At 36.3% G+C, this 14,843-nt stretch overlaps 2 protein-coding genes across 2 annotated transcripts in view; both read right to left on the reverse strand.

The window, feature by feature from the left end:
• LOC118764795 (MFS-type transporter SLC18B1-like) overlaps positions 1-14,843 on the reverse strand; it is a 114,976-nt gene that overhangs the window by 85,629 nt on the left and 14,504 nt on the right. The window lies entirely within an intron of this gene.
• The window catches only part of LOC115215867 (MFS-type transporter SLC18B1-like), a 20,485-nt gene continuing 6,589 nt past the window's right edge, over positions 948-14,843 (reverse strand). Inside the window, exons 4-7 of the mRNA XM_029785212.2 lie at positions 6,744-6,839; positions 5,740-5,814; positions 4,614-4,707; positions 948-1,225 (exon numbers count right to left, since the gene is read on the reverse strand). Of these exons, the coding sequence (XP_029641072.1) occupies positions 1,088-1,225; positions 4,614-4,707; positions 5,740-5,814; positions 6,744-6,839 (403 nt within the window). The 3' untranslated portion in view covers positions 948-1,087. The remainder of the gene's footprint in view (positions 1,226-4,613; positions 4,708-5,739; positions 5,815-6,743; positions 6,840-14,843) is intronic.

Below are 14,843 nucleotides of genomic sequence, written 5' to 3' on the forward strand. Positions count from 1 at the left end.
AACACTTCAAAACCTCTCAGTAGAACTCTCAATGTGATGGTCTAGCCCTGGGGAACAAATTCCCGATGCACAATACTACAGGTGTTGAAAAAAACGTCCAGGGACATTCTTCTGCTTTTGAAGTGCCTATACCACTTGAAACATTGTGTATGACCCATTGACAAAGTATGTTCGATGTTTCAGTAGCAGAGTTCCCAAGTTTAATGCAAAATTTCATGTTGGCTCTTTGTTCCAACTTCCTGTCCAAGACAAAAATTGAAGACTACAGCATACGTATGATAACAGAAACTTGCAAAGTAAACACAGCGATGTCACTTGGCACATTGCCTCATGAAGGTCACTACTAACTCTCACTATGCACACAACCATGCACTGCCATCTGTTGGTGCAATACAGATCTAATCCAGGAACTTTTTGATACCACCTCATATATATAAAGATGTGTGTGAGACAGGCTTCTTTCAGCAAATGCTAATTCCATTCACAAGGCTTTCATCAAGAGTTATTGTAGAAGATACTTGCCTAAATTGTCACACAAAAGAACTGAACCTGGAACCACATGATTGAGAAACAAACTTCTTAACCACACTGCCAGGTTTGCACAGCCACTACCTTACAAAAATAAACACTAACAGTTAAATTGCAGAATATTCATCTCTCTCTCTCTCTCTCTCTCTCTCTCTCTCTCTCTCTCTCTCTCTCTCTCTCTCTCTCTCTCTCTCTCTCTCTCTCTCTCTCTCTCTCTCTCTCTCTCTCTCTCTATCTTCTCTTTTCTCTCTTTCATCTTTCTCTCTCATTCATATATTGACAAAAAAAGTAACCAAACAAATTTTATATATTAGAAAAAGGAATTATTTTATTTGATTTTATTTTCCTTAAATATAAAAAATGTTGTTTTAATTTTTAATAGCATTATATGAATATGATTAATATAAAATGTAACATGGAAATATCCTTGGTATGAAAGCAGTTTTACTTTAGTTTGTTTGATTTTTTCCCCCATTTAAGTATGTTTTTTCTTTATCTTTTTTTCAAATCTCCTTTTCATCAGCCTACCCCATCCAATACACGAATATCAGATACAACATCATATAGAGTAACTCCCAAAGAATCCTTTCATTTGTGTGTCAGCATCTAACAATGGATTTCTTTCTTCCATTTGCAATTTGGTCAGACCATATTCCTTGATATCTTCAAATATTTTAATGAAAAACAGTAAGAGGCCCTTAAAAGAGAAATAAAGAGGGTAACATCAATATCACCATCCTAAGCATTATAATCATGTTAATCATCATCATCATTGTCATCTCCATCATCATTATCATCTTCATCATCCATTCTTTCCACTAATCCAATAAGCCATTAGAAAATATAAAGATCTCAAAATCAAACTGCTTAACATTTTATAGTTGGGTAATTTCTCACACATTCACATGCACACACAAGTAGTGCACGTATAGAAACAATTACATACACATATCAAAAAAATATAGGCTTTGAAATAACTTCTATCATTTTTATAAAAGCTCAAGTTTGTAAAAGACACTATATTCAAGTGAACATCACATTTTTTAACTCATTTATTTTATCATCTTCAAAGTAACCAATGGGTTTGGAACTCAGAATTTCAAAGGGCACAACTAGTTTCCTCCTCTAACTGCCTTCCCTTGATAAGGATTTTTAACTAACATCAATACACGGTCAATATTTAGGGTGGTAGACCTAATCTCTTATCCAATTAAATGCTACCATAAGCAGCCCTTTCTTTTCCTCATCAGTTCCTGCAAAAAAAAAAATACAGGAGTTGCTCTTCCTTCTTTCACTGAGCCATTGAAAAAGAGTCAATTAGATTGACTCCAGTATATCACTAATACATATATTACTATCCTTAGGAGAGGAATGTAGTAGTTAACTTCACCCTAAGAGATGAAGCTAACCACTGCAGTTCATAAAAGGACATAATTAAGTACTGTAAGATATTTAACATAGCATTCTACAGTTTGTGCCATTCATTGTGCCCACTAATAAATAGTGGTTTCTATCATAGCCTCACAGCTACAAAATTTGGGAGACAGTTGATTGCATCAATCCTAGTGTCCCTGGAAGGATGAAAACAAAGTCAACTTCAACAGGATTTGAACTCAGAATGTAACAAAGTATTTTGTAATTTTGTATGATTCACTAATAATTTTATGATAATAATTCTTTTCGCCAGAGATTTTAAGGGAGGGACCAAGTCAATTACATCGACCCCAGTGTTCAACTGGTACATATTTTATCAACCATGAAAGGGTGAAAGGCAAAGTCAACCTTGACAGCATCTGAACTCAAAACAAAGCCAGAAAAAATGTTAGTGAGCATTTTTCCCAGTGTGTTAATGATTCTGCCAGCTTGCTGCCTTAATAATAATAATAATAATAATAATAATGGCTGTGATGATGACGATAACAACAATGACATCCAGTTTGTGCACTACAGGCCAACAGACCAGATATTGTTGTAAAAAAAATCAAATTATCTAGGGATAACTGAGGAAACCCATGGCCCAAAATCTTGCTGAACACCTAAGGCAAGTGACCTCTCCAATTCTTTTTCTCTGACACAGGTCTACACTTAGAGTGGTACCATCTACTCTTACCATTTTTGCAACTTTCATCCACCTTTCAATGAATTCACTCGAGGACAGAACCTTCCTCTTCACCCTCAAGTTTCACTTGCAAAAGTCAATGAGAACTCTACCAAAGATGAATGTTTCTGTACTCATGCCTTTCAATCTTGTCCACTATACAACCTCTTTTGCCACAGTCACCAGGCAAAGGAAAACTAGTCAAGCAGTAACTGGGTCAGGTGAAAAATGATAATGGAGGCAATGTAGACATTTACTACTTCTGCCTGATTTTTCAAGGACAGCTTCCTTTGTCCATTTCTTGGTAAGACTGGCAACAGTGTTAGTCACCTCGTCCAAGTTCATATCCACCTTGAGATTAAAAACCAAACCAGACACTCGAGCAGTTTAACTGATCCATCAGTCGACAATGCCATCCGATGGCATTGACCTACCTCTCCAGGTGCCCAATTGCCAGCCCAACAACTTGTTGGTGTTGATTTTGGTCCCTGCTACTGACTCATATTCCTTTAGAATGGAGCTGACCATCTCCAATTCTGTTAGACTACCACAATCATCATCATTATTGTCAGCACCATCATCATTGCCACTACCACTACCATCATCATCATCATTTAATGTCCATGTTCTATACCGATGTAAGTTGGACAGTTTAACAGGACCTGATGGTCCTAAGGACTACATCATGCTCCAGTGTCTGCTTTGGCATGGTTTCCACAACTGGATGTCCTTCCTAATGCCAACCCTTTCACACCATATACTGGGTATTTTTACGTGTCACCTGCACTAGTTGGGCTGCTATGCAGTTGGCAAGAAGACAAACCCTGATGAGGCAACTTTATTCTAGGAGATGAGGGGTAAAAGTATGAGAGAAGGGCCAGAGCAGAACAAGTTGCACACACACACACACACACACACACACACACACACACAGGTGTATGTGTGTGTAGATATCAAATTGTTGGATGAGGTAATGAAAGTTATGTTGGAGGTTATAGCCCAATTAATGAAGGAGAGAGTTAGTATAGATGAGATGCAGTTGGGTTTTGTGCCAGGGAGAAGCACCACTGATACTATATTTCTGGTAAGGTAGCCAAAGATAAACCTCTGTACTTGGCTTATCTGGTGATCAATGCAGAAACTAGGGACAGACAAGTGGTTGGTGAGAGCTGTACAAACCATGTGCAGGGATTCTATCAGTAAGGTGAGGGTTGGCAATGAGTACAGTGAAGAATTCAGGGTACATGTAGGCGTCCATCAAGGATCAGTCCTCAGACACCTCTTGTTTGTCATAGTCCTCCAAGCAATAACAGACATATTTAAGACAGACTGCACCTGGGAGCTCCTCTATGCTGATGACCTTGTTCTTATAACTGAATCACTATCAGAACTAGGGAAGAAGTTTCAGGTATGGAAGCAAGGTCTAGAATTGAAGGACTTTAGAGTTAACCTAGCAAAAATCAAAGTTGTGGTAAGTAGGAAGGCAGACAAATCACAAATCCCTTCAGGTAGATGGCCTTGCTCGATCTGTAGAAAAGGTGTAGGTAGAAACTCTATAAGATGTACCCGGTGTAAGCTATGGACACACATGAGGTGCAGCAATAGCAGACGAAGGTTAACAGGGAAAATAGTTATTGTGTGTGGAAGATGCACAGGTACTATAAACGTCAAAATGTACAGAAAATAGACTCCATCAACTGCCAGTGGGGTAAGCTGTAGGTAGTAGATAGCTTCTGTTATCTAGGTAACCAAGTTAGTAGTGGACATGGATGCTCCAAGAGTGTATCTGTGACAATAGGATTAGGCTGAGTAAAGTTCAGAGAGCTCCTACCTCTGCTGGCAACAAAGGGCCTCTCCCTCAGAATGAAAGGCAGATTGTATGATTCCTGTGTGTGAACAGATATGCTCTATGGCACATCCAACAGGTTATAGTAAAAAGAAAAACAAATGAGAAATTAAATGCCTGTATTATTAAACCAATACTCACAGCAGAAAAACACCCGATGGCCATGTAAGTTGTACACCACTGGAAGCCAACACTGTCCATAAGAAATCCACTTAAAGATGGTCCAACGAATTCACTGAAAGAACAAAATTACTAATAGGTGAGAATTATGTATGCAGGTCAATTGAAAATGAATCTCTTCCATATAATCATGTAAACCAATATTACTAGCTTTATTGTGAAGCAGTCAGCAAGTAAACCAACAACAGCCAAAGAGTCTCACTTAGGTATGTGAATGGCAGAGGGAGAATATTAGCTCGATGGCTAATATTATTTAACCTATTTTGACAAGTATGGAGACAACTTCTGACATATTTCAATCTTATTAAACCTCTTCAGGAAAGTATAGTCCTCAGTGAACTTGCAAAAGTAGTAGTGAGGGATCAACATCATCATCATCATCATTCCCTTTTCTATGCTTGCATCAGTCAGATGAAATTTGTTGAAGCAGAGTTTCTACAGTTAGATGCCCTTCCTGTCACCAACTCTCACCTGTTTCCAAGCAAAATCATATTTCCCCTTTGCCAGACACATGTGTCATGCAAGACCAGAAATGAACAGCACCAGTCATATGACAGTGATGCAGGTTAATAATCAGCACATGATATCAAGACAAGATTACACACATACACACACACTGCATATATGTATACACAGCTGATTTTTTTCTGATGTGTGCTCCAATATCTGCTTTGGCATGGTTTCTATGGCTGAATGCCCATCCTAACACTAACCACTTTACAGCATACACTGGGTGCTTTTTTGTGCCACCAGCATTAATGAGGTTGCCATGCAGTTCACAGGGCTAGGGGACAAGGGAGTTAATATGAGAGTGGGGTAGAGCAGGATCCTGCAGAGGGATCTTCTTTTTCTACCTTCAGTGTTTCTGTTCAGGGTTTACGCTGGTTGTATATTTACTACAATGATACTGATCAAACCACAATTTACTGATACTTAATTTTTTTTTATACCATATCACATCAGATTCTTCTTGTATGGAAAAACATATCATAGCAGTGAAATCAATGTCAATATATATATAAACTATACTTAAATATAGAATAACATAACAGATCAATATGGTAAATGAATCAATCCAACAACCTACCCGAATGCATACATTGATCCCCAAATACCAGATACTAATCCATATGTACTGGAACATTTTTGTAGTCCTGCTTCTCTATAACAAAGGAAAGAAATATTATGACATCATTAATGTATTATTAGGATAGGATTATTCAAAGAATATGTGAACATAGCTACAACATAATGAGTCCCATAATCTAATTGAGTGTTGGGGCCCTTTTGAAGATTTCATTATCATATAAATATATCTAGGATAAGTCAGCTTTGTTAACATGAGCCCTTCTCCAAAGAAGTTAAACTCAGCACAACAAAATAATAAAAGAACAGTAAATCTTGATGCTGTTGTTGCTGATAGTATACAATAGTATAATATGCCTTACAGTTTACAGTTTGGTGTACTGAACCAAATAGAATGAATGAAAGGACAAGAAAAATTCTTTGCACCTGGTTGTCTCATGCCATATTGACTCATCTACTGAAATAAAATTTTTTAAATGGAGTGTAGCCAACATCTGGCAATAATAACTGTTAATTCTTCTATAATACATGCCTTCCTTTATATATTTAGTTAAATTTTTGCATGAATATAAAAACTTTGCAAATGAGAGGTGCTAATTGTCTTACCAATGATAATTAATATTATATATGAAATTAACTTGCTATAAACTCTGATTTAAAATTACTACCGTTAACCCTTCAAGGTCATATCAGACCCAAATATTCTACCTGTTTTATGTTCAAACTGACCAGATCAGGCTTCTCACTCCTACCCTGCAATGTCATTCTAAAAGCTACAAGATGATGTATGATAAACTCAAAACAGCATGAATAAATAAGGATTACATTTGACAAAGTAACCTGAATGCTAAAGGGTTAAACTTCTTATGTAGCTCATTATTGCCAGTATTCTTTCCAAACCACTTAGGCAAATCAAATTTGTAAAATAAAAATATCTCCTACCCAAGGTATTTAGGGATAAAAACCAAAGGAATCTATGGACAGAAATGAATGATAACTACTTACATTGCAAGTTCTAGAAGCATGTCATATGTTGGTAGAACTGTGAGACTTACAAATATACCAAGTAATGCAAGGCATATGATATTTAACCACAAAAGACTGAAAAGAAAGAAAGAATAAGACACATTAGAAATAATATGAATTAACTGTCGACAGTTTAATGTAAATTGATATTAGATATTATATGGCCTTGTGCCAAAATTTGAAACCGATATTAGATATTATAAAAGGTGGCAGAAATGTTAGCACGTCGGGCGAAATGCTTAGCAGTATTTTGTCTGTCTTTTTGCCTCAATGAACTGTCTGACACATGCAAGTATAAAAAAGTGGACACTAAAATATATGCATACATATAGAGATAATATACATACATGTGTGTGTGTGTATGTGTTTATACATTCTTTTAACTTTTAGTTTGTTTTAGACTGGCCACCTTCCTGAAAAAGGAAATTGTCATCATCTCGTGTAAGTGCATATCCTTTGAATTATAAGAATGTTTTACAAATTTTGAAGGCTCTGGATATCACAGACATTTGTAGCTGATGAATTAAGGAGCTATGTTGTTTCTTCAGAAATCCAAGGCCAAGTTATACTTTGTCCAGTCAGGCTGGTATGTAATCTGTAGCTCCAACAATAACAAGTATGGAGATAAATGTGCATCTTGCATATTGGATCGGAAAACTTCTCATCAATGGTCTTTAAGTATCTTCCCCCTTTTGCATTTTCTTACCAAACTGACATCAAGTGGGCAACTGTTTTCTATGACAAAGCATGCTTATAATGAGTGTTCACAAACAATAATATCAGGCTGGTTGCAGTTTTTATTTTTAGGTTCTACCAGTTTTCCTTTGAGCTGTCTGTCTCAACACATTCCTTCCCATTTTGATTTTATTTTTGTCTTCTGCAAGGGCATTCCATTTTGTTCTAGCTAACACATAATGTCTCACAGGGAAGTAGTAATGAGACAACATTCTTTCACAGTTGGCAATAATGTGGCTAACATGCTCAATTTTATTTTGCACAAATGATATTTTTTGTCAACTGATAACCTTCCTTTTGCCATCTTTGTAGGAACTTCATTATTCCACATTCATAGAACTTCAGGTCCTTATCAGCCAAAAACTGAAGCAAGTGCAAATTCAGTTCATCATCATTGTTGAAAGTTTTAACATTCAAAGGATTTTGCAAATTTCGAAATAAATGGTAATCTGTTGGTGCATGGTCAGTGCTATATGGTGAATGTGACATCACTTCCCAGCCAAGCTCCAATAATTTTTCACAAGTTAGCAAAGATGTGCATGGCCTAGCGTTGTCATGGTGGAACTTAATATCTTTAAGATTTGACAATTCTGGCCATTTTTCTTTGACTGCTTCCTCCTGTTTCATTAGTTGTTGACAGTAAACATCTGTATTGATCGTATGGTTCTTTGGAAGCAACTCCAAATACAAACACCTTTGTAATCCCACCAAATTGACAGCATGACCTTTTTTTGATGCAATTCAACCTTTGATATGGTTTGTGCTAGTTTATTACACTTGGACCATGATTGTTTTCGATTGATGTTATTGTAGACAATCCATTTTTCATCATCAGTGATGATTTGGTTCAAAATAAGGTCAATTTCATTGCATTTGGGATGCATATCACAAATATTGATTCATTGTGTTAAGTGAATCTCTTTCAATTTCTGTGGAACCCAAATATTGTGCTTCTTAACAAGTCCAAGACATTTTAAGTGATTTTCAGTTGTTATGATATATTTACCCTCTCTACAATCTCTGGCACAGTTATGACATTTAGATTCAATAATGGCTTTGATTCGGTCATCATCAATTTCAGTAGGTCGGCCAGAACGTTGGTCATCTTTGAGTGAAAATTCTCCTGAACATAATTCTAAAAACCATTTCTGTGATGTGCATTCTGTTAAGCAATCAATACCATAAACTTTACATATCTCTTTGTGAGCCTCAGCAGCTTTCTTGCCTGTATGGAAATAAAAAAGCAAAATATGGCAAAAATTTTCGTTTTTGCACTCCATGTTAAAATTGACACTGAACTAACAGCTGTAAACAAAATTATGTGCAATTTGCTTCTAAACTAAACTAAAAGTAAAAGCTGTCAAATGTCAAAAGGGAAAAAATCATGACATTAACAAAAGTTATTCAAAACAATCAAAACTTTATCTGTTTACAAAAACAAAATTACTTTCTTGCCAACCCAGTATGTGATGTAACACTATGTATGTATGTCTCTCCTGTTTTTCATCATTTAAATTTCTCCTCTGAAGAAGGATCTAGTTTCTAACAATGATACAAAATTCCATCTTTGGAATGTATATAACAAAATAATGTCACGTTTTAAGTCTGATAAAGGTCTTTCATAGTTTTATTGTTCCACTTACAGATTGTATTTGTAATGTATGAATCGCTTGGTTGATTGCTTTCACTAATACCATTACCATAATTAAAGAGGTTTCTCAATTATTAAAATTTGCCATTAGCCATGTAATTTGCAGAAACCACCAAATTAAAATTCATGTTAGATAATTTAATACAGGGCTTTGTTTGAACCTGTTACACCTTTCCCCTGGATATATTTATGAATATAAAATATGCATATAAGCACACACACACACACACACACACATACACACACACACACACACACATGTGCTTTGAGACATCTGTAAATAACTGAATTGTAGTAATATATCCTTTTGTAATACATATACCTCTCACTTTGTGTGAGTGTTTGTGAAGTCATCTGAGTATGTATATATGTGTATAGTCTTCATTATCATTACCATCATCATTGTTTAACGTCTGCCTTCCATACTGGCATGGGTGGGATTGTTTGACAGGAGCCAGCCAAGCAGAAGCCTGCACTAGACTTCTGTGATTGTTTTGGCAGGATTTTTACAGCTGGGTGCCCTTCCTAACACCAACCACCCAGCAGAGTGAACTTAGTGCTTTTTTGCATGGCACAAGCACAGGTAAGGTCAGTTTTGGCAAGGTTTTTACAGCTGGATTCCCTTCCATATGCCAACCACTTTACAGTGTGAACTGGATGCTTTTTAAGTGGCACCTGCATTGGAAGAGATGATCTTGTATCAGATGATGAAAGGCTATAATGAGACAGAAACATGTGTCTTGCTGTAGAGGAGATACACGGTTACAGAGAGAGGGAGGGAGAGAGTGAGAGAGAGAGAACAAAAATGAGGACAGAAACAGGTGTGTTGCTGCGAAGGAGATACATGGTTACCTGAGCTGAGGGAAGTGCAGGAGGAGAGAGAGTGGGAGACATCAGGACAGAGATGATGGCAAAGTGCCAGGCATACTCACATATATTCTAATATTGAACAGTGAGAATAAGTGCTCAACACTGTATTTCATCATCATCATCGTTTAACATATGTTTTCCATACTGGCATGAGTTGGACGGTTTGATAGAGCTGGCCAGCCAGGGAGCTGTCCAGACTCCAACTGTCTACTGTGGCATGGCTTCTACAGCTTGATGTCCTTCCTAATGCCAACCACTTTACAGAAAATGCTGGGTGCTTTTTACATGCCACCAGCTTGGGGCATTTATACAGCACTGGCACAAGTGCATTTTTTGTGACACTGGCACTTGCAAGGACAAGCCTGTATGTATGGATGACAGCAATTTTACTTAGCTGATATATCTTTTCAAGTACAGAAAATCATCACAACTACTAGTCCCTTGTCATTTCCTCAATGAGGCCCAGTGTCCGAAGATCCTTTCTCACCACTTTGTCCCACATCCACCTGAATTCTTATTCCATTCAAATTTTGACCTGCTATAATCACTAATTATATTTTTTCACTTCATTATATATTCTACAATGTTTTTGTTCACATACACACATGCATACATCCATATTGCCAACATACACATTCACATATATATATTCCTTTCTACTCTAGAGACAAATTTTGGGGAGGGGGAGGCAATCGATTAGGTCAACCCCAGTATGCAACTGGTACTTAATTCATCGACCCAAAGGATGAAAGGCAAAGTCAACCTCAGTGGAATTTGAGCTGAGAACGTAAAGACTGACAAAATACCGCTAAGCATTTCATCCAGCGTGCTAACATTTCTGCCAGCTCACCACCTTATTCACATATATATTGAAACATACAAATACATACACATAGATAAAAAAAAACAGGTTCAACACATCTTTGCTCATGCCGTTATGATACACAATAGTTCATTGATGATGTTATGACAGTTAAGATATAAACATTATCGAGAAAAAGAATACTAGATAAAACTAGTGAATAGGTGAGAACGTTGTAGATTAATTGTTAAGGAGAGAGCAGCTAGACACATTAATTCATCAAGCATATACCTATCAATAATACTACAGATTAACAAAATATATCATATTAGACTCCACCCAACGCCATCCAAAATTGCTACGTCAATCAATATTAACTCAAATACACGGTCTATACATATCAAGTAAACACAAACAGAACTCACATAATGCCTGATTTTACCAGCAGAAAATCTAGCTATATATATATATATATATATATATATATATATATGGTCAAAATGTGACCTCGTGTGTACCGTTGGCGATTTCTTTCCTCTGTCTTCCCTTCTCGGGATCTTTCCTTCTCCTATGTTTCCGACGAAGAGCTCCGCTCGAAACTTTAAACCCTCCTTCTTCCCTTCTTTCCTGAGTGTCCATAATACTATATTTGCTCCACGTCCTCGCGTTGTTGTGTTTTTTTTTGTTTTCTTGTTTGGATTAACTAACTATATATATATATATATATATATATATATATATTATATATAAATACACACACGTATATATATATAGTGAGAATTTACAAAAAAACAAAAGACAAAGACAAGTGTGTAAACAACAAACAGATGTATTAGTTTAATGCTTGGAAAGTGAAAAAGTCTTTTACATTTCGAACCTATGCCATTCAACAGAAAGGAACACAGAAATAAACAGGGAGAGAAAATAGAAAAACTTTTAGTGGCTAGCAATCTATCATGGTGAATGCTGGATAGAGGGGCCACAGAGGAGAGCTAGGAAGAAAGGGAGATAATAAAGTAGTGGTGATCCCAAAATGAAGGTGCGCATGCAGTATTTCACTTATCCTCGTGGGATTTCCTGTGAGGGAGCCATCTTTTTGGAAGAGAGGTCCTATTCTCTGGCACACTGTGGCTGTCTCTTTGGCAAACTTATAGAAAGCTTTAGGGTTTGACTTGATATTTTCTATTACCCAAGCTTCTTTATCTGCTCTCTCCTTTTCATGAGACTGATGCAGACTTTTCTCAATTTCCATTAGCATTCTCTTGAGACAAGACTTCTCACCACTTTTGGTGTGCTTGCTCAGGCGGTTCGCAATCCTTGTCCGTCGTCTCATAAGAATCTTCTTTTCTCTAGGGATCCTGTTTTTGTGTGTGCTGGCCTTCCACACTGGGACATATTTGTCACATATGGCTTGTATTATGGACATGAAACGTTTGTGTTTCATGTCAATGTCTGGTGTGGAGAGACATTTAGGCCAATCCTGTTTGAGGATCTCTTTCTCAATCAACTTCCAATTTGCTTTATGAAAGTTTAATTTGGGGAGATTGTGCATGCTTCGTATAGGCTGTGTATCTGCGGGGGCTTTTGGTCCATACATAGACAGCTCTATTATGTTGTGATCCAAGATCATTGTCGGTATCACTTTAACATTATGGATAATATCCATATTGTTTGTGAAACAGAGATGCAGTATATTATTTGCCCTGGTTGGTTGCAGAACTGTTTGCTCCATGAAAGAAGCATTTGTAAGATGGATCGGGGACTCTGCCTGTGCTTGCTGATGGTGTGTCATCCCCGGGAGCATCTGCACCCCCCAGGCCATTCCACATTGGGAAGTTAAAGTCACCCATGAAGAATACACTGTTGTGTTGTTCCAGTTTGGTGAGAACTTCTATTTTTGTTAGGAGCAGTCTTCAACCATGCCTGTGTGATTTGGGGCATCCGGTGGGCGATATGTAGTACATATGACGATATTCAGTTGTCTTATGTGTACAATTTGAGTGTCAACACACTGAGTTTGAATATGACAACAGGACCTGGGGCATGAGGTCATCTCGGATATACACTGCAACTCCACCATGACTCCTCCCTTTTCTATCTGAGCATATGACAACATATTGCGGTATGTTTATTTCTGCATCCCCTATATCAGGTCCAAGATGCATTTCTATGAGTGCCATGCATATAGCTTGATTGCATGTTGTAAGGTCTGTCAGGAATGAAATTTTCTTTTTACAGTTGTCGCGCAGCAGCTCTCCTACGTTCAGAAGAATATTTTTGTGGCGTGTGTGTTGGTGTTTGTGGTGGCCATCCTGCATCTGTTGGTGGTGGCCTTATGTGGTGGTAGTTCCAGCTTTGTGTTTGTAGCCAAGTCAGCTGCTGGACAATTTTTTGTGCCATGCACAAAAAGAATATATATATATATATACACACACACACATATATATACATATATATAAATAAGAGAGATAGAGATCAACAGAATCAAGAACACATGCGTCAAGAGCAAAGGCAGCCATACTTAGAAAATATGAGAAACAGAGTTCAAGAAAGAAGGAAAAATATGGAAGATGAAACACAGAATTATCTTATGATAGACAGAGCTCAAATAAGAAGATGGAATATAATGGAACAACAAAATTCTCAATTTATTATTGGTAAGATGACATAATATGCCCGCACTGTCATGCATTTAGATTTCTGCAGGAAGCATTTAATTGCTGCCATAATGGTAGGTAGATTAGGCAAGGTTTCCTTACCTAATCTACAAAAATATCCTGACCAGTTAAAACAACTTTTGGAGAATATTGACATTGAAGGAATGAACTTTAGACAGAACATCAGAAACTATAACTAAATGTATTCATTTGCCTCATTTGGAACCAATGTTTCACCACCAATAGATAGATAGATACAAATATATATATACATTTGTGTGTTGTGGGGTGCATGTGCACCCATGTGCACACACGTAAGATTGATCGTTTGACTGACTGTAGAAGTAAAGTGATATCAATAATATTAACCCTACATTATTGCTACATAGTTTATCAACCCTAGAAACATGAAAGGCTACGTCGACCTTGGCTAGATATGAACTCAGGATGCAAAATAATATATCTAGATATAGCAAAATATTTTTATCTTGACTCCTCCCTTTTTGCTGCCCACCAGCTTAATTATTTTAAACAATTTCTTTTATTAATAATATTGAATTCTAATATTATTAATAACAAAGAAAATAATTTATATAGCATTATAATATCACTAAATGAAATCACTAAATCTAATTAAAATAAATTATTCATTATTTATACAAATGAAAGAATGCAAACATTTTGTTTGGCTTTGTTTAATGACGAAATAGCTAACTAATTAAAAAACTTCTAGTATATTACTTACACTTCACTGATTTCATTTTCTATTCTATTCTGCATTCTGCACATTTTTAAATGATTTTAAATAGAAAAAATCCTGTATTATTTCAGTTATTCAATAGAATCTTCTTTTTTTTCCTGGACATTTTTACAGCTAGTTATTATGTTTTGTTTTTTTCTCTATGCTTCTGTTTTAATATTTTCTATTTTGGACTTTCATTGTTATAATTTATATATATATTTTATACCAAATATTCAGATATGACAAAAGAATTTACAGCTATTTCACAGCTTAACAGAATTTGTCTTATGTGAGGCCTGAACAATCAAGTAAAGCCTCTACATAGCTATTCATTCTGTTCAATGTAGTAACCAAATTGACCCTCAACAAACTGCTTTCAGACTTGAAAATGGATATTGTATTGTTATATTGTTCTTTAACTGCAGGCAAACTCAGCTGAGCAAACATAATCAAAAACATTCAAAGCATGACCATCTTTCTATTTATTCTGGATTCATACGTATCCTTCTCTTTTTAAGATAATAGGTTCCCTTTTTAAATTAGAGGAATTTTTTACATGCTATTTTTAGCAGGACATGCCACAATATATAAACTACCTTTTTCACATTCAACAACTGTTTAA

This window comes from Octopus sinensis, linkage group LG9, assembly GCF_006345805.1.
Source record: "Octopus sinensis linkage group LG9, ASM634580v1, whole genome shotgun sequence".
Classification (NCBI taxonomy): Eukaryota; Metazoa; Mollusca; class Cephalopoda; order Octopoda; family Octopodidae; genus Octopus; species Octopus sinensis.